This window comes from Leptonychotes weddellii, chromosome 1 (genome assembly GCF_054177405.1).
Source record: "Leptonychotes weddellii isolate Sample4059 chromosome 1, ASM5417740v2, whole genome shotgun sequence".
NCBI lineage: Eukaryota > Metazoa > Chordata > Mammalia > Carnivora > Phocidae > Leptonychotes > Leptonychotes weddellii.
Window position 1 is genome coordinate 8,167,025 of NC_138369.1, and position 19,646 is coordinate 8,186,670.

At 51.4% G+C, this 19,646-nt stretch overlaps 2 protein-coding genes across 2 annotated transcripts; both read left to right on the top strand.

The window, feature by feature from the left end:
• Positions 1–60: 60 nt before the first annotated feature.
• RLN3 (relaxin 3) lies at positions 61–3,703 on the top strand. The gene is made up of 2 exons (XM_031025127.2): positions 61–1,172; positions 2,932–3,703. The coding sequence occupies exons 1-2, from the start codon at positions 890–892 to the stop codon at positions 3,126–3,128; spliced, it is 480 nt and encodes a 159-aa protein (XP_030880987.2). The 5' UTR covers positions 61–889; the 3' UTR covers positions 3,129–3,703.
• Positions 3,704–3,919: 216 nt separating this feature from the next.
• Positions 3,920–19,546, top strand: IL27RA (interleukin 27 receptor subunit alpha). The gene is made up of 14 exons (XM_031025126.2): positions 3,920–4,114; positions 4,534–4,651; positions 8,005–8,162; positions 8,251–8,408; positions 9,888–10,047; positions 10,149–10,222; positions 12,266–12,449; positions 12,553–12,741; positions 14,537–14,638; positions 14,714–14,872; positions 17,692–17,817; positions 18,203–18,296; positions 18,487–18,580; positions 18,707–19,546. The coding sequence occupies exons 1-14, from the start codon at positions 4,021–4,023 to the stop codon at positions 18,959–18,961; spliced, it is 1,965 nt and encodes a 654-aa protein (XP_030880986.2). The 5' UTR covers positions 3,920–4,020; the 3' UTR covers positions 18,962–19,546.
• The last annotated feature ends 100 nt before the right edge of the window (positions 19,547–19,646 follow it).

A 19,646-nucleotide genomic window follows, 5' to 3' on the forward strand; every position in this document is an offset into this window, starting at 1 on the left:
GACGAAATCCAGGTCTCCTCTCCTCTGCCATCTTGCTCCGCTCCCCCCGCCATCTTAACCATTTTTAAGTGCCTGGTGACATCAAGCACATTCACCATCCATCTCCAGAACTCTTTTCATCTTGCAAAATTGAAACTCTGTCCCCATAATAATTTTTTTTGATCCTTAAAATTTTCCCTTGGAGGGCATGGATTCTGGAGCCAGATGGCTCTGTTGGAATCTCCATCTCCACCCCACCCCCTTACTAGCTGAGCGTGGGCACCTTCTGTCACCACTCTGTGCCTCGGTTTCCTTGTCTGTAATATGGGGATAATCTTAGTCCTAATCTCATAGTCCAGGGGCTCTCAAAAGTGTGGTTTCTGGACCACTGCAGCATCAGCAAAGCCTGGAAATTTGTTGCAAATGCAGATTCTCAGATGCTCTGTAAATAGGGCCCTATTTTAAAATAGGGTTTTAACAAGACCTCCAGGAGATTCTGAGGCTTGCTCAAATTTGAGAACCATTATCATAGGTTATTGGGAGGATTAAGTAGATATAAAATAATTAGAGAGGTGCCTGGCCTCGCAGCCCAGCCCATACTGTGGAAATGCTCATTATCATTGTTGATATTATTCATGGAGGAGGTCCTATGGGGGGGTGGTATCTGGCTGTGTCCTCTCTTCCCATCTGGTGGGGTCTGGGTTCCTGGTCTCTGCTGAACTGAGACCTTCTCACCCTCTCTGTTGAAGATGACAGTGAGCTGGACCACGTCACCCCATCCATGGTTAAAGGTTATCACTTGGTCCTGGAAACGGGAAAGGTCGGGCGGGGGGGCCATGCCCTTATCCCCTCTGCTGAAGGAGATAAAGGAGGTCACTTGCCTTCTCCATGACAGGTGGGGGGAGCCAGGATGTATAAATGGGGGGCCAGGAGGCAGCAGAGTCACAGACACCCAGGGAAGTTGCCTCGCTGTGCCCCAGAGTCCCAGGTGTTCCTGTCCAGCATGGCCAAGTGCCCGCTGCTGTTGCTGCTGACCATGTGGGTGCTGGCTGGGGAGCTGTGGCTGAGGGCTGAGGCCTGGGCATCGCCCTACGGAGTGAAGCTTTGCGGCCGGGAATTCATCCGGGCAGTCATCTTCACCTGCGGGGGCTCCCGGTGGAGACGGTCGGACATCGTGGCTCCTGAAGCTACGGGTGAGGCTGGGAGGTAGCGTGCGGGGGGAGGGGGTGGACAGTGGATGGGACATGGGATGGTCCAAAGAGCCAGGGACGGGGCAGAAGAGTCCCTGTCCTACTACGTGCAACTGGAGGAACTTGCCCAGGCCTCAAAGTTGGGCGGAGGTGGGATGAGCCAGTTAGCAGAGCCGGGACGGGGTGGCAAGCCATCCACACCCTCTAGTCATCCAAGAACTAGCTACTATTTCTGGAGCACCTGCCGAGTGTGAGCCTGCCTTAAGCAAGGCTGCTGCTTGCACAACTCCTAGGATGGGGGGTGGGGTGGGAGGTGGGATGCCATTTAGAAACTGACACTGAAGTGCTTTTCAACCTCCGAGGAAGGTAATGTGGGGTACACAAGGCCAGATTTTGCCACCTAGCAGGTGACCTTCCTAACGAGTTGGTTACCCTCTCCGAGCCCCTTTATCCGAAAATAGGAGGCCCAGTCCCTGAATCTCCCAGGATGGTTAAGTGGCAACACTGAGTCAAAAACAGATTAGGACACCATCTAAACTGGGCAAGGGGTTCAGTCAGGGCTCAAGCAGGGGGCATGGGGCCTAGTTTCATGAGGGACAGGAGCCTGGCCAAAAAAAAAAGGGGGGGGTTCGTGATGATGATCGTATGAATATGGACCGGAAAGACACACTGCCTGGGTTCAAGTAGCAGCCCTACAACTTCATAGCTGGGTTTTCTTTTCTTTTTTAAGATTTTATTTATTTGACAGAGACAGTGAGAGAGGGAACACAAGCAGGGGGAGTGGGAGAGAGAGAAGCAGGCTTCCTGCTGAGCCGAAGGCAGACACTCAACCAACTGAACCACCCAAGCACCCCCATAGCTGGGTTTTCTTGCACAAGTTAGCCTACCAAATTGTGCCTCGGTGTTCTCGTCTGGAAATTGGAAATGATAACAGCTGCACCCACTTCATGGGGTTGTCATTGTGAGGAATAAAGGAGTTAATCCACTAAATCCTTTAGAACAGTGTCTGGCACATAATAAGTGCTCAGTAAATGATCAGGGCTATTTTGAATGCTTCTTGTGTGCCAGACACTGTTCTAAGCTTTTCTTTGAGTATTAATTATCTCATTTACTCCATATAAAACTCTAGAAGATAGGAGTTATTAGTACCCCCACTTTGCAGAGAAGGAAACCAAGAGTCAGACAAGTAAATTCATATGCTCAGGATTATAACTCAGAGAGGCTGGATTGGTGCTTAGTTCAGCTCCCAAACATATGTTCTTTTTTTTTTTAAGAGCCCCATTTTATTTATTTATTTTTATTTAGATTTATTGATTGATTTGAGAGAGAGAGAGAAATAGCATGAGTCAGGGGGAAGGGGCAGAGGGAGAGAGAGACAGAATCCTCAAGCAGACTCCCCACTTCACTGAGTGCAGAGCCTTACGCGAGGCTCGATCCATGACCCTGAGATCATGACCTGAGCCGAAATCAAGAGTCAGAGGCTTAACTGATGGAGTCACCCAGGTGCCCCCCAAACACATGCTCTTAACCATCAGGTTCTCAATAAATAAAGAGTAGGAGAAAAGAAATGACAAGAGAGAAAAGGCAAGCTCAGTGAGGTTGAATAATTTGCCCACCAAAGCTGGAACCTGGGTCTGTATGGAATAAAACCTTTGACCATGAGGCTGCATCACAAGAATTGAAGTAGCTGGGCCAGCCAGACTCTGGTTGTGACAGAAACTGAGCCCCAAGCACTAACTCTTTTCATCTTTCCCCTTCCCAGATGCAGACTCGGACCCAGACAGTGAGCTGGATGAGGCAGTAGCCTCCAGCGAGTGGTTGGCCCTGACCAAGTACCCCCAGGCTTTCTATGGGGGGACTCTGGGGGCTCTGCGTGGTGGCCGTGATGTCGTGGCGGGCCTCTCCAGCAACTGCTGCAAGTGGGGGTGCAGTAAGAGTGAAATCAGCAGCCTCTGCTAGACCAGTGACTTGGTGGCCAGGGGCCCAGGGTCCAGCTGGGCACCTGTCTCTGGCTTCTCATGCATTCATCCACCCGCAAATCAGATCAGGCCTGTGCACTCAGACACAGTCCCCCCTAAATGACCCTGACCTTTGACCAGCCTATCCTCACCCTGAGCAAACTGTCCCTACCTGGCCAAATGGAAACCTCTGGTCCTGACCCCTGACCTCTCCCCAGGCCGTATCATGTCTTTGCCTAGCCTACATTCCTCTCTGCTTTAACGGTGCCCCTACTCTACCCAAACCGATCTACCCTCATCCAGACCTTTGCCCTAACTGATTCTCTCTTGCCCCAACTGCGGCCTCTGTCTCCCGACCAGCCCAAATTATGTTCCTGCTCCATTCCAGCCCTCGCCTACCCCTTTCTCCCTGCCTTCAGCCCCTCCCCCTCCAGCCCCACCTGCTGGGGTTCTAAAGCTGGGGATCCTAGAACTGGTGGTGGGAGCCCTGGGTTCCCTTCACATCCTGGGGTGGGAGGCTCGCTGAGGGGACGGATCAGAACCTTCTTCAACCCCAATAATAAAAGTTCCAAAGGACTTTGCGGCGTGTGAATGTATCATAGCGGGGGCGGGGGGCTGTGTTGGGCGCCGCACGGGCTTCAGGGGTTCTCCGCGGCAGAGGCCGCCGCAAGCCCCAGGCCGCCCCTCCTCCCCTTCCGCAGCCCCAGCCGGCGCCGCCGGGGACTTTCCGCCGCGGGGAAGGGGCGGGGTCCCGGAGCGCAAGGTGCGGAGGCGGCTGGGAGGGGAGGGGCGCTTCCCGTCGCCGCTCGGCGCTGGGGCGTACAGCCAGGCGAGCGGGGCGGCCGCGCTGGGCCGGGCAGAGCCTGGCGGGACTCGGGCCGCGGTGCGGCGCCATGCGGGGGGCCCGGGCCGCCCCCTTCCGGCCGCGGCCGAAGCTGGTGCTGCTGCCTCTGCTGTTGCTGCTGGGCCACCGGACTCGGTCCCAGGGTGAGTTGTGGAGCGAGCCCGTGGCGGGCGCTCGGCCGCCGCGCTCGCCGCGAGGCTCCACCTGCACCGCAGGTTTGCGGCATGAACGCCCCCGGTGCAGACGCCACCCTGCACCTCCCCGGGCGGGGACCGGGCGGAGAGAGGAGTTGGCGCACGGGGTGGCGGGAGGGGGGGTCGGCCGCGAGGTGGGTAACAGGATGTGGCTGGCAGAGGGAGGGGAGGAGTTATGCCCGAAGCCTGGGGAGGGGTGTCCAGCGCCCCCTTCCTGCTGCTCATCCCCGGAAGGGACCCCCGGATCGCCCTCCACAATTGGCAGAAGTCGGGGGAAGTTCAGGTTCTGGGATGTGCAGGATGGGGGAATTGAGCCCCTTCCCTGGGACACCCTCCCTACCTCACCCCACCCCCGCCTCCCTCTCCAGACAGCCCTGGGCCACTGCAGTGCTATGGAGTTGGACCCTTGGGCGACCTGAACTGCTCGTGGGAAGCTCTTGGGGACCTGGGAGCCCCCTCCACGCTGCACCTCCAGAGCCAGAAGTAGTGAGTACAACCGGCTGACTTGGGGAAACTGAGGCTTTAGAGGGGTGGCCACTCAGGTCCCAGCATAACTCAGGTTGAGAGGACCCCAATACTTCTGCTCCGCAGCCCTCCCCCTCTCCAGCCCTTCGATTCCAGGTTTCAGCATTTCCTTGTTGTGTGAGCCGAGACCAGTCACCTTCCTTCCCTGAGCCTCTCTTTCCTCCACTGTCAAAAGGTGATAATAAAGAAACTGCCTCCCAGCGTTAGTTGTGAGGATTCAGTGAATTAGGCATTGGCAAAGAGAAATTGCTTAATAATTAGAGCTGTTTTTTATTGCTGTGTGACCTTAGGCAGGTAGCCTAACTTCTCTGAGGGTATAAAAAGATACTTTGGTCTGGTGCCAGGGATGCAGCAATGAAAGAGGTAGACAGAAAGCCTGGCCCTCGTGGAGCCCACAGTCAAGGGGGAGACCTGGGTTCCTTCATGATGAATCACACCTGCAAACTCAAATTCATTTCAAATTTGGCTAAGTGAGGGAGGAGTAAAGGGGCATTGAAAGGTGGGAACCACGGTGGGGTGGGTGGGTATTTTTTTTTAAGATTTATTTATTTATTTATTTGAGAGAGAAATAGCGAGCGAGCACACAGAGGGAGAGAGAGAAGCAGGCTCCTGCTGAGCAGGGAGCCTGACGTGGGGCTCAATCCCAGGACCCCGGGATCATGATCCGAGCCAAAGGCAGACGCTTAACTGACTGAGCCACCCAGGCGTCACTTGTTTTTTTTTTTTTAATGATGGTAAAATACTCATAAAATGTACTCTTTTTTTCCTCAACCATTTCTAAGTGCACAGTTCAGTGACATTAAATACATTCACATTGTTGTGCAATCATCACCGCCATTCCTCTTCAGAGGGGCCTAGTTTTAAATGGTGTAAGACAGAGGAGTCAGAGAAGGTCCCCCCTTTTTTTTAGTGAGATAAATTCACATCACATAAAGCTAGCCCATTTTTAAAATATATTTTATTTACTGATTTGACAGAGAGAGACACAGCGAGAGAGGGAACACAAGCAGGGGGAGTGGGAGAGGGAGAAGCAGGCCTCCTACCGAGCAGGGAGCCCGATGTGGGGCTCGATCCCAGGACCCTGGGATCATGACCTGAGCCGAAGACAGACGCTCAACGACTGAGCCACCTAGGCACCCCAAAGCTAACCCATTTTTAAATGAACAATTCATGGGGTGCCTGGGTGGCTTCCACTCAGTGGAACCACTGAAGTTCCACTCAGGTCATGATCCTAGCATCCTGGAATCGAGCTCCATGTCAGGCTCCCTGCTCAGCAGGGAGTCTGCTTCTCCCTCTCCCCCTATTCCTCCCCCTGCTCGTGCTCTCTTCCTCTCTCTCTGTCAGATAAATAAATAAAATCTTAAAAAAAAAAAAAATTCAGTGGCATTTGGTACATTCACAGTGTTGTGCAACCACCTCCTCTGTCTAGTTCCAGAACATTCTCATCACCCCAAAAGGAAGTTCCATCCCCATGAGCAGTCACTCCCCATTGTCCTACTCCCCAACCCCCCACTAGCCCCTGGCAACCACTATCCTGCTTTCTGTCTGTATGGATTTGCCTGTTCTGAACATTTCATATAAATGGAATCATAAGAAATATGGCCTTTTGTGTGGCTTCTTTCACTTAGCATGTTTTTGAGGTCCATCCACATGGTAGCAGGAATCAGAACACCCTTCCTTTTTATGGCTGAGTGATATTCCACTGTTGGATCCACCACACTTGGTGTATCCATTCATCTGTTGGTGGACATATGGTTTGCTTTCACCTTTTGGCGATTGTGACTTTCACTGTTATGAACATACATGGACAAGTTCTTGAGTTCCTGTTTTCAATGCTTTGGGGTCTATGCCTAGGAGTGGAATTGCTGGGTCCTATAGCAATTCTGTGTTTAACTTTTTGAGGAACTGCCAAACTTTTCTGCAGCAGCTGCGACATCTTCTGTTCCCACCAGCAGTGTACTAGGGCTGCAATGTCTCCACATCTTCACCAACACCTGCATTTTTGTTGTTGCTGTTGTTTTATGAAGGCCTTGTTCTGAACCTCTGAAATCTAATCCTTCAGGATATCCTCAACGCCGGCTCGCTGTCACCCACATCTGGTCTGTCAGCAAGCCTTGCCGGCTTCACTTTCTTTTTTTTTTTTTTAAGATTTTATTTACTTATTTGACAGAGAGAGACACAGCGAGAGAGGGAACAAGAGCAGGGGGAGTGGGAGAGGGAGAAGCAGGCTTCCCGCTGAGCAGGGAGCCCGATGTGGGGCTCGATCCCAGGACTCTGGGATCATGACGTGAGCCGAAGGCAGACGCTTAACGACTGAGCCACCCAGGCGCCCCGCCGGCTTCACTTTCTACATTATCCGGAATCTGACACTCTACTTCCTGGGCACCCACCCTGGTCCAACCCCCATCCATCATGGCTAACCTGGGCCCTGCAGTTAGTAACCTCCTCCCTCGGGCCCCTGGCTTGCACCTTCAAGCCCACAGTCTGTTCTCCGCCACACCCGCCAGGGGGCGCCTGTTACCATCTGCGTCAGGCACATCTCTGCTTTGCTCCCCGCCCTCCAGGGGTCCCACCTCACTCAGAGTAAAAGCCCAAGTCTTTCCTGTGGCCTGCCAGGCCCTGCACACTCTGCCTGTCACCTCCCTGCCCTCACCTCCGCCCACTGTCCGCCTCAGTCGTTCCACTCCTGTCCTGCAGGCCTCCTCCTTGCTGTTCCTCAAACACACCAGTGAGTGTACCTCAGGGCCTTTGCACCTGCCGCGGCTGCCTCTTCCTAAAATGCTTTCCCCCAGGTACTGCACGGCTCCATCCTCCTGTCCTTCAGGCCTTTGTTCAAAAGTCTCATCTGAGAGATCTCTCCTGACCACCCTGCCTGAAATAGCACTGTCATTCCTCACCACATCATCACACTGCATCCTCTTCACCCTGAAGACTATTCTTTATCACCAATCATATACTTAGGTGTTTTGCTGACTCGGTAGTTGCATAAGTGTAAATGTGCGGACATATAAGTAGGTGCCAATAAATACAATAAGCAATGCTCACATGTATTGGGCACCCAGCACTGTTCTAAACACAATCCGTTTATTAGCTCATTGATTCCCCTCACTCTCCAGCTCTTCAGCAGGTATTTCTATCACCCTCGTTTTGTAGCTGAGGACACAGGCACAGAGAAGTCAAGTCACTTGTTCAAGGTCACACAGCTCTGAAGCAGCAGAGCTGGGATTTGAACCCAGGCAGAGGAGTTATCATGATGGCTCTGGACCCAACCCCATATACACCACACCCCCCATCCCCACCTCTCTTCTCCACAGCCATTCCAACAGAACGTGGACTGTGGCAGTGCCCACCGGACAGAGCTGGGTGACCATCCTCCGGGAACAGCTTACCATGTCTGATGAACTGCTTGTCTGGGGTACCAAGGCAGGCCAGACTCTCTGGCCCCCAGTCTTCGTGAACCTGGAAACCCGAAGTAACAGGCGGGATGGGGGGGTGTGCTTTGTGTGGAGTGGGTGGTCCCGGAGGCCCTGGGTTAATGCATCTGGCCTCCCCTTCCTCAGTGAAGCCAGATGCCCCCCGGCTGTACCCTGACGTGGACTTTTCAGAGGATGAGCCCCTGGAGGCCATTGTCCATTGGGCCCCGCCTGTGTGGCCACCCCATAAGGTCTTGGTCTGCCAGTTCTACTATCAAAGATGCCAGGGGACAGCCTGGACCCTGGTGAGTGTCAGGGGCCCCCTATTCCCCACCCTATTCCAGGCAGGGCCCAGGGCATCATCCCCAAATCAGAGACCCAGCCCAGAGCCCGTTCCTTACTTGTCCTTATAGTCTGTCCACATTTCCCACAAAAGGCCTGTACATGCATCTTGTTCAGCTAAAAAATCACCCCCCCACCAAATAATCTAAAATTCCATGCAGTCCCAATCCCAAATTCCACTTAGAATTTTTGAGAAACTCAGTAAACTTCCTCTAACATTTTTGTGAATGAATGGAAGGCCTCCAGTAGCTTACATTAACCTTAAAATAAGAATAATAGAAGACATTTACAGAGCATCTGCTGTGTGCCAGACACTATTCTAGGCTCCTTATTGAACCCTTACAAGAACTCTTTGAAGTAGGTACATTTTATACCTACCCATTTTACAGATGAGGAGCAAGGCTTGGTTTAAATAAACACCCCAAAATAATGAATAAAGGCAGCTGACGTTTCTGAGCACCTGCTGTGCATCAGGTCCCAGGCTAATTGCATGGATTATCTTGATGAGTCCCTCCCAACCTCCCTTTATAGTAGATGCTTTTATTTATTTATTTGTTGATTTTTGTTTATTTTAAGTAAACTCTACACCACACATGGGTTTCAAACTCAGGACTCCAAGATCAAGAGTCGCATACTCCATTGACTGAGCCAGCCAGGCGCCCCTGTAGTAGATGCTTTTAAGATATCTATTTCATAGTTGGGGAAGCCAGCCTCAGAGAAGTTCAGCACCTTACCAAGCTCACACAGCAAGAAAAATGGAAGAGAACTCTAGAGCAAGGAGACCCCAGAAGGAGTTGGGGTACCAGCCCATGTACTTTGTACAACCCAGAAGTTACCAGTATCATTTCCTCTCCTAGCTCATTGGCCAGAACACAGTCACATGGTCTCACCTAATTGTAAGGGAGGCTGGGAAATGGAGTCCTTACTCTTGGCAGCCACATTCCCAGCTGATACTCAGGGCTTCTATTTCCAAAGGAAGAAGGGGAGAGTGGATACCGGGGATAACCAGTTGTCTCAGCCACCTCATGCAAAACATCACAAGGTAGAAGAGAGTTGTCATTGTGATTATTCATGCAATTCAGAGAAAGGCTGAGAGATGCAGACTTTGGAATCTGATTGCCCGGGTATGAATCTCATCTCCAGCACTCCTCTGCTTTGTGACCTTGGGCAAGTCACTTCCCCTCTCTGGGCCTCAGTTTTCCTCAACTGTAAAATGGGGATAGTAATAGAATTTACTACTTACTGCTATATGTGACCCATAGGGTGGCCAGTTCATCTCCTCTTTTTGCCGGGGATTATCCTAATTACAAAGCCAAAAGCCCTGTGTCCTGAGAACCCCCATGGTCTGGGACAAAGCAGGATAGTTGGAGCCTGCTGACATATCAGGTCAAGTACTCTCAACTCAGTTCTCAGCTTCATTGCTCTTTTCCTCTATCCCCCAGCTGGAACCAGAAGTGAAGTCCATGCCCCTGACCCCTGTTGAGATCCAGGACCTGGAGCTGGCCACTGGCTATGAGGTGCGTGGCCGCTGCCGAATGGAGAAAGAAGAGGATCTGTGGAGCGAGTGGAGCCCCATTTTGTCCTTCCAGACACTGCCCTCTGGTGAGGGTCTCCAGGCTTGCCCCTACAACCTCCTCTCTCCTCCTAGCAGTCTGTACCTCTAGGCCACTCTCATTTGTACCTGCTTCCCTCATCCTTGACAGCTCCAAAAGATATATGGATATCTGGGAACCTCTGTGGGACACCAGGCAGACAGGAACCCCTGCTTCTATGGAAGGTGAGCTATGGAGAGCAGTTCCGTTCTTTCTGCACATGTCAAGAAGCCCCACATAACACCAGTGTAAATGAGACAGCAGTTCCGATGCCACCTTCTTGAGGTTGCTCCAAGTCTCCAAGGAGGGGATGCTCAGAGAGGCCCTAGCATAGTGCTGGGCACAAAGCAAGCCTCCGGAGATCTGAGCTGAGACATGAAGGTGTGTACAGGTGTTCCAAGAAGCGGGGGGGAACAGCAGGTGCAGAGGTTTGAAAGCAAGACTAGGTTCAGCTCCGTAAAATACGTCACAGTGTGCCAGGGCTTGGATGCTAGTATCAGAATGGCATTAGGAGATCATAGACAACGATGCAGCCATCCTCACTGATCCAAATCTTTTGAACATCTGCTATGTTCCAGGCATTGCTAGGCCCTGGCTCACAGTAAATATGGCAAGGAACAGAACAACAGGGCCCATACCATCTTAGGCCACACAATCTAATATTAATTTTAACCACACATAACATAGAGCTCTTACTATGTGCCAGGTTCTAGCCTACATGCTCGTTTATATTAACTGAATTTACAGATGAGAAAAGTGAGACACAGAGAGGTTGCTTCAGACCACACAACTGGTAAGTGGCAGAGCTGAGATTCACTGGCTTTCAAACAGCAGTTCACAGCCTCACTGTCTCTATATCATAACACATACTTTGTAACACCCTTTACTGTACTGAAATGAAACACAGATAACCCATTTTTCTCATGTTTTAAAGAATATATAGTAAAGTATTCTAATTGTAATATTCTGTAGAAGATAAAGGGAAAATAAGGTAACTGCATATGGCAATTATGCTGTTCACCAATATGAGATGAGCACTAAATCTGTATGTACCTAATAATATAGCTTTAAAATACATATAGCAAAAATTGAACTACAAAGAGAAATATATGAACCCACAACCATTGTGGGAGATTTTAATACACCCCATCAGTGATTCCATAATAGTTGGAAAACAAGTCAAGATCTGGAATATTTGAACATGTGATTAACAAACAACCTAATGGACTCACATAGGAAATGTCAGAACATGCCTTTCTTCCATATACAATTAGGACATTTACCAAAGTCAACCACATGCCAGGCCATAGAACCAGTTTCCAGGGACTTCAAAGTGGTGAGGTGATGCAGGGCACATTAAAGAATTCTCTAATTAGAACACAGATTGTGCTGGGAATTGATCATAAAAACTGTCCAGAAAGTCCCCATGTATCTGAATATTTAAAAATTCAGTGAGTACTGGGGCGCCTGGGTGGCTCAGTCATTAAGCATCTGCCTTCGGCTCAGGTCATGACCCCAGGGTCCTGGGATCGAGCCCAGCATCGGGCTCCCTGCTCTGCCGGAAGCCTGCTTCTCCCTCTCCCACTCCCCCTGCTTGTGTTCCCTCTCTCGCTGTGTCTCTCTCTGTCAAATAAATAAATAAAATCTTAAAAAAAAAAAAATTCAGTGAGTATTAAAACCAGCCCCCGCCCCCCACGATTTTGTCTTAGTACATCAAAAGGAGTTTGGTTCTAGGATCAGTTAACATTATTAGACAGGATATTCATCTACAAAAGTTTTTCCTCTATACAACAGTGGGAATTTTGAAATCCCAAAGAATTGCACAGGACACAGACTAGGATGAGGCGAGTAAGGCAGGCTCATACAAGTGCAGGGTCAGATCCTGTCTGTACTGAAAATCTTGAAATTTTGTTTGTCATGGGTTGTTTGGCCTTAATTTTGATAGAATAAAATATAATTTTTCTTGATTATTGGGTTTTTGGTATCCTCCGCTTTAATTTTTGCACCCAAGGGGAGTGCCTTACTCACTTCCCCCTAGTTTGGGTCCTGGAACTGCATTCTAATGTCCCCTCTGCCACTGAGCCCCCCTGAGACTTAGTCTCTTCATCTGTAAAGTGTAGCCAACAGAAATATTTCACTGACTGGTTTGTCAGGTGGACCTCACTGAGATACACAGCATGTGCCTGATAAATGGGAGATACTAACCCCTTCTTCCTCTCGTCCCTCAGGAGTGGGGGCACTGCGTGCAGATGAGCTATAAAGTCTGGTTCCAGGCTGAAGACCAGGAGCTGATCCAGAAGACGGCTCCCTGCTGCAGCTCCTCCATCCCCACCCAGGCCGAGTGGGTCGGGGTGTCTGCCGTCAATGCCATGAGCTGGGAGCCTCTCACCAACCTTTCTTTGGCCTGCTTGGGTAAGAGTCTGGAAGTGCTGTGAATTGCCTCGGAGCAGCGCCCTGGAGAGGGAGGCGGGGACTTCCCGAGTGAACAGCTGAGACTTCTCCAACCCCCATCCAGGTCCCGATGTCGCCCCCCACGGCGTGGTGGTCAGCCACATTGCCAGCAGCACAGAGCTGCTGGTGACTTGGCAGCGGGGGTCTGGGGAGTTGCAGGAGCACGTGGTGGACTGGGCTCGAGACGGGGATCCCCTGGAGGACCTCAACTGGATCCGGCTTCCCCGTGAGAGCCTCAGCACTCTGTTGCCAGGTGAGGCCCTGGGACCCCTGGGTCCCTATCCCAGCTACTGCAGAGCAGACTGACGAGTGGACCTGCAGGAGAGAATGTTGTGGTTAAAGTGTCATTAATTCCTGCAAGCAGCGTTCATTGACAACACTCACTACGTACCAGGCCATGTTCTAGACACTGGTGTATGCAGTGATAGCAGCTGATGTCTACTGGCATTTACCAGCAGCATTAAATTCCTCAAACTTCCTTATGAAGTAAGTTTCTGTTATTATCATGCTCGAGGTAGAGATGAAGAAAAAGGCCCAGGGAGGTGAAGCAACTTGCCCGAGGCCACACAGCAAATAGATTGTAGAACCAGGATTTGAACCACATACTCGGGCCTCTCAAGCCAGGCCCTGAACCATCACACCATTCTCTCTCTCAGCAACATCCCCATCCTCATGGAGCTGACTTTCTTGTGGAGTGAGCAGCCCAATGAAACAAACAACAACAACTAACCATGTACATCTGTAATGTAATTGGGGAAAAAAAATAAAACAGGGCAAAGGGGACGAGGCAGAATTGATATTTTAGAAAGAAAGGTTTTTAGAAAAGGCCTTTCTGGAAAAGCAGTGTTTGAACCAAGACCTGAAGGAGGTGAGAGAGGGAGCTATGAGGAAGTCTGAGGGAAAAGCAAGAGGGAACAGACAGTGCAAAGGCCCAGAGGCAGGAATGTGCCTGATGTGTTAGAAGAACAGAGAGCATGGCTGGAGTGGAATGAGGGGGAGAGTGGGAGGAGGTGAGGGCAGGGAGGTGACAAGCAAATTGTGCAAGACCTGGTGGGCCACAGGAAGGACTTGGGCTTTTGCTCTGTATGAGATAGGAACCATGGAGCGTTCTGAGCAGAAAAGGGATATGCCCTGACTCAGTAGCTAACAGTTGCTCTCTGGTTGCTCTTGGGGGGAGTAGACTGGGGAAGGGGTCAGGGCTGTACCAGGTGGGAACTGAGGAAGGGAGAGAAGCAGGCAGGTTCTGATTGGAGGTCCTGGGGCAGAATTTTGGGGATCCATTTGGATATGTTGTGTTGGAAATGTTCATCCAAATGGAGCTGTCCATGGGGCTGTTGGCTACTGAGGTCTGGGGGCTTGCAATGAGTTCTGGGCTGGGGTGTGGCATTGGGGAGCCCATCCTTGGTGTAAAGAACTTGGGGGAGCACGGGAATGTATTGAGTGAAACATTTAGGAAGGAGAGAGTTCTTCCTAAGGAAGGAGGAGCCCCGATTCTGGAAAATTCCCATTTGGGGAAGGCCGGGCAGCATCAGTAGGTTTTGCGAAGGGATTTCAGGAGCTTCACCCACCATGATGGGGGGTATCAGGATCCCACCCAGAGCCTGGTGTTTGAGCATCTCCCAGTCTGGCACCTGCCTTTCCTGGCCTGAAGGCTTTCTCTGGTCCCTGAAGCATTTTGCCTATCTGAGCAGCAGTCTGGGAGTGCTGGTGATTTAAGTCGCCTCAGATGCGGCCGTCACCAATTACTAATAAGTGTTGGTGGATAACTATCCCAGCTTCCTCCCTCCTTGGTTGGGCTCCCAGAGGTCGCCAGTGGGATTGCCTGCACTGGGAACTTGTTCTCATTTACTAGCTGCCTTTCTTTCCTTATTTCACTTCCCAGCTGCCCTGTTGGCATTCTGTGGGGTTACCACCCAGAAAAATTACTGTTACCCAAGTATTTATCTCAGCATGTCCTTCAGGAGACCCAAATGAAGACGCCTCCCGAGTAGGAAATGAGTAGGGGAGGGCGAGCCAACTCTGACTGTGTTTGCTCCTCCACCAACCAGGGAATTTTGAAGGAGGGGTTCCCTACCGAATCACAGTGACAGCAGTCTCTCCTTGGGGCTTGGCCCCTGCCCCCCCAGTCTGGAGGTTCAGAGAGGAACTGGGTAAGTGGTGGAGCTGGAGAATGGGGGATCCCCCTGGAACCCTGGCTGGCCTTGACCCATTGGCTTTCTCCCCAGCACCCCTAGCTGGGCCAGTGCTTTGGCGACTCCAGGATGCCCCCCCAGGGACCCCCGCCATAGCGTGGGGAGAGGTCCCGAGGCACCAACTCCGGGGCCATCTCACCCACTACACCGTGTGTGTACAGAGCGGGACCAGGCCTTCTGTCTGCATGAATGGTGAGCTTCACCGCCTCCTGCCCCCACAAGACCCACCCATCAGTCTACCCCACCCTTGTCCCCAGATGGGCCCTTTGCCTCCCTCTCAGGCCCTGGGAAAATCTTTGATGGCATCTGTTCCCTAGTGGACAATAACCCTCGTGGCTATCAATATAATGGACTGTCGTTTGACCATTAAAAACGAAGACTCTGATCTATATTTATTGACATTGAAAGATGCCTGTCATGTTTATTAAGTGAAAAGGATAAAAAGCTGACAAAACTCCACAAGGTGGTTCCATTTGTGTAAAATAAACCTGGCACTGAGCAAAGCAGAGGCACAAATATGAAAAGAGATTGCCCACAATGTCAGCAGCATTATGTACGATTTTTATTTCTTTTTCCTACCTTTGGGTATAGGCTACATTTTTACTCAGAAGACAGATTCCTTTTTATTTTTTTTAAATTTTTAAAGATTATTTATTTATTTATTTATTTGTGAGAGAGGGAGTGAGAGAGGGAACACAAGCAGGGGGAGTGGCAGGCAGAGGGAGAAGCAGACTCCCCGCCGAGCAGGGAGCCCGATTTGGCACTCGATCCCAGAACCCCGGGATCATCACCTGAGCTGAAGGAAGACGCTTAACCGACTGAGCCACCCAGGCGTCCCAACACAAATTCCTTAAAAATACCTTTATTACCCTTTTTTTCCTAATTACAAAAGTTATCTGTGCTTATTACCATAGCTGACACATTAAAGGAGTATGTCATCAAGAACATCAGCATTCTCAGGGCACCTGGGTGGCTCAGTCGGTTGGGCGTCCAACTCTTGATTTTGGCTCAGATCATGATATCAGGGTCATGGGATCGAGCCCCGTGTCGGGCTCCACCCTTGGCAGGGAGCCTGCTTGGGATTCTCCCTCCCTCCCCCGCTGCTCTCTGTCTCTCAAATAAATAAATAAATCTTTTTTTTTTTAAGAATATGCGCATTCTCATAATTTTGCTGACACTGGTAATGCAGCTTCCAGACTTTTCCATGCATCTATTAACACAGAGATAGGAGTTGTGTTCTTTGAAGATTTTTAACTTTGTATTATAGAAAATTCAAGCACATACAAAAGTAGGGAGACTAGTATAACAAACCCTGGTGTGCCCACCAGGTGTCAACAGTTACCTACTTTCTGCCAATCTGCTTTCATTTTATCCCCTGCACTTTTTTTCTAAAGTCTTTTTTTTTTTTTTAAAGATTTATCTATTTATTTATTTGACAGAGACAGAGAGAGCAGGAACACAAGCAGGGGGAGTGGGAGAGGGAGAAGCAGGCTTCCCGCGGAGCAGGGAGCCCGATGCGGGACTCGATCCCAGAACCCTGGGATCATGACCTGAGCCAAAGGCAGACGCTTAACGACTGAGCCACCCATGCGCCCTTTTTCTAGAGTCTTTTGTGTCATTTTACCCCTAACTACATCAGTGCTTCAGCATTTGTCTCTAACTGATAAAGCCTATTTTTTAACATAATTACTTTGCCATGATTCCATGTTACAAAAGTATATATCAATCATCAGATTAAAATTTTTATGGCTTTATTTTTATTTTTTAAAAGATTTTATTTATTTGAGAGAGAGAGAGAGCATGTGCATGAATGGGGGGAGGGGCAGAGGGAGAGAAGCAGACTCCCCTCTGATTACAGAGGCTGCTTTGGGCCTCGATCCCAGGACCCTGAGATCATGACCTGAGCCAAAGTCTGATGCTTAACCTTAACTGAGCCACCCAGGTGCCCCATTTTTATTTTTTTTAGATTAAAATGTTTATACATATCTATATTATTAAATATATATACATTTATTATTATTATTATTTTAGAAAGGAAGAGAGGAGGGGGAGGGGCAGAGGGAGAGGGAGAGAGAATCTTAAGCAGGTTCCACGCCCAGTGCAGAGACTGATGCAGGGCTCAATCTCACCACCCTGAGATCATGACCTGAGCCAAAACCAAAAGTTGGATGCTTAACCAACTCAGCCACCCAGGTGCCCCTGGATTATTATTATTTTAAAAAGAGGACCATGTTATAGACTATAGTTTGGCCTCTCAATCTCTTACGACTGTGATGTTTTGCAACTTTCTTTTTTTCACCTGCTGATTTAGCTTGGATGTCTTTCTATGGCAATAGAGCTCGATCAGTGTTCATGTCTCCCATCATCCTACAACAAACCAAAAAGCTACTTCCCCTTTTGGCTTAAAAGCAAAAAAGAGGGGCACCTGGGTGGCTCATTCATTAAGCGTCTGCCTTCGGCCCAGGTCATGATCCCGGGGTCCTGGGATCAAGTCCCTTGTCGGGCTCCCTGCTCAGCGGGAGGCCAGCTTTTCCCTCTCCCACTCCCCCTGCTTGTGTTCCTGCTCTCGCTGTGTCTTTCTCTGTCAAATAAATAAATAAAATCTTTAAAAAAAAGAAAAGCAAAAAAGAGCAGTTTAGTAAAAACAAGTAAACAAATATAGTTCTGGGAGGTGCACGTCTTTCCCGTCTAGGGAGAATCTCCATTCACTGGATAAGTGTGCAGATGGGGGATACGATGCTCATTCTTTCTTTTATTTACTTGAATAAATATCCTTTTTGAGTGCTTTCTGTGTGCCAGCCACTGATCCAGGTGCTGGGAATATGGCCCTTGTGGAGCTAACTTTCTAATGGTCAGGGAAGGCCTCACTGAGGGGGTGAAATTTGAGCAAAGACCTGAAGGCGGGAGTCATGTGGATATCTGGGGAGAGTGTTGCAGACAGAGAGGAAACACGTGCAAAGGCCCTGAGGTAGGACTTGACTGCCTCCCCAACCTCTTGGTGTGTCCTTCAGTGAGTGGCAGCACCCAGAACATCACCCTGCCCGACCTTCCCTGGGGTCCTTGTGAGCTGTGGGTGACCGCATCCACCATCGCAGGACAGGGGCCAGCTGGTCCCAGCCTCTGGCTTCACCTACCAGGTAGGGGGGGTTGGGGTGGGACTGCCATAGGAGGGGACCTGCTCAATTTCAAGGAGATAGGGGTTTCAGTGAATGAGCAACCTTTTGACTTGGGGGTGGTTACTGATGACGCCTCAGGGGCATTCCGATCCTTCTAAATACTCTGGATTATCAGGCAGTGTGTGTCTCTGACCCTTTCACCCCTCCCTGACCTTAACCTATCCCTGATGACTGTTTTATTCACAAGCCCCACTCGCACCCCAAGATCTCCCCGCACTTAGCCCCTACCCACTCATAAGCATCCCCCCTTTACCTGCCTCCACCCAAGCCCTGCCCCACGCATGATCCTTTCCTGATCCCTCGCCCATCCCTGGTATCCAAATGTTCTTCTGCCCCTTGGCCTCAGATAACACCCTGAAGTGGAAAGTTCTGCCGGGTGTCTTTCTGCTGTGGGGCTTGCTCCTGACGGGCTGTGGTGTGAGCCTGGCCACCTCTGGAAGGTGAGGCTGTCGGACATGCGGGTCTCTTCCCCGGGTCGGGAGGGCAGCTGGACACTAGCTCAGCTTTGTGGGGCGGGGGGGCGGCAAGAAGTGAGGGGATGCCTCAGGGCTCCGTGACGTTCCTGGGCTCTGCACTCTGGGCCTGGGTGTCAGGTCACCTAGGTTCTCTGCCCTCTTACCTGCTGGCCAGGTGCCTCCATCTTCGGCACAAGGTACTGCCCCGCTGGGTCTGGGAGAAGGTTCCAGATCCGGCCAACAGCAGTTGTGGCCGGCCCCACATGGAGGTGAGCAAAAAGGCTGGCTTGTCTGGGCCCTCTGGGAAGTTGGCAAATGCGGGGACAGCGGGGAGTGGGTGGCGGCAGGTCGGGGAGAATGGGTGGGGGCAGAATCCCCGTCTCTTCTCTTCCCAGGAGGTGCCGCAGGCTCAGCCCCCCGGGGACTTCCCCATCCTGAAAGTGGAGGAGATGGAGCCACTACCGGTTCCGGAGCCCCCCCGGGCCCCCCCCCAGCTGGACTCTGGCTATGAGAAACACTTCCTGCCCACCCCCGAGGAGCTGGGCCTTCTGGGCCCTCCCCCAGGTCCCAAGTTCTGGCCTGAACCCAGCCCATGCCAGGGGAGGGGTGCCCATTTGACAGATGAAGACACTGAGGCTCAGAGAGGCTGAGTCCCTTGCCTGAGGACACCCAGCCAGGAAGAAGAGGTTGAAGGACCCGCTACAAAGGAGGACCTGGCCCTCCTGGGAATATACGGATGGAGGAGGGAGCAAAGGACCATGTATGAATGTGAGCGGCAGCTCCCTCCTCCGATCTGTCCTGCTGCTAACCATAGCTGGGCGCCCCGCTGCCCTCCGCCCGGCAGCCGGGTGCAGCCCGGGGTTCCCGCTGCCGGCAGACTGCAGACTGCGGGCAGGAGTGCCGCGGGCTGAGGCCCCGACGAGGCCCGGACGGGGTCAGGGCTCCTCCGCACTCTCTCCCCTCGCCCACGGGCTGGAGCACCAGTGTGCCCGGAGGGGCCGGTGGAGCAAGAAGGGGAGAGGAAGCTCAGTCCCCGAGGGACTACGGGACTCTGAGCCACCCAGAGAAACGCACTTTCACACTCGTATAGCTCCTGTAGCTGGGGCACCTTGTCCAGCAGCCGCGTCTGTACCCACACCCACTCCATCTCCGCCAGCAGCAGGAGGGAAGCCCTTTGCTTTCCCACCGGCAGGTGCTGAGCCGGTCCCGTGCCAGCAACACACACTCGAACTGTCCGAATGCCTGAACGTTTTATTTTCAAGTATAAAGGCTTTGTCGTAGACGGGGACCACGGTCACAGGCAGTGGGAAGCGCCCGGAAGCCCGGGAGGAGGTG

Excerpts from the sequence above, each read along its gene's own strand:
- IL27RA (XM_031025126.2), top strand. The coding sequence starts at position 4,021 with ATGCGGGGGGCCCGGGCCGCCCCCTTCCGGCCGCGGCCGAAGCTGGTG. Across the intron at positions 8,409-9,887 it reads AGGGGACAGCCTGGACCCTG|CTGGAACCAGAAGTGAAGTC; the intron begins GTGAGTGTCAGG and ends TCTATCCCCCAG. Across the intron at positions 14,639-14,713 it reads GAGGTTCAGAGAGGAACTGG|CACCCCTAGCTGGGCCAGTG; the intron begins GTAAGTGGTGGA and ends CTTTCTCCCCAG.
- RLN3 (XM_031025127.2), top strand. The coding sequence starts at position 890 with ATGTATAAATGGGGGGCCAGGAGGCAGCAGAGTCACAGACACCCAGGG. Across the intron at positions 1,173-2,931 it reads CGTGGCTCCTGAAGCTACGG|ATGCAGACTCGGACCCAGAC; the intron begins GTGAGGCTGGGA and ends TCCCCTTCCCAG.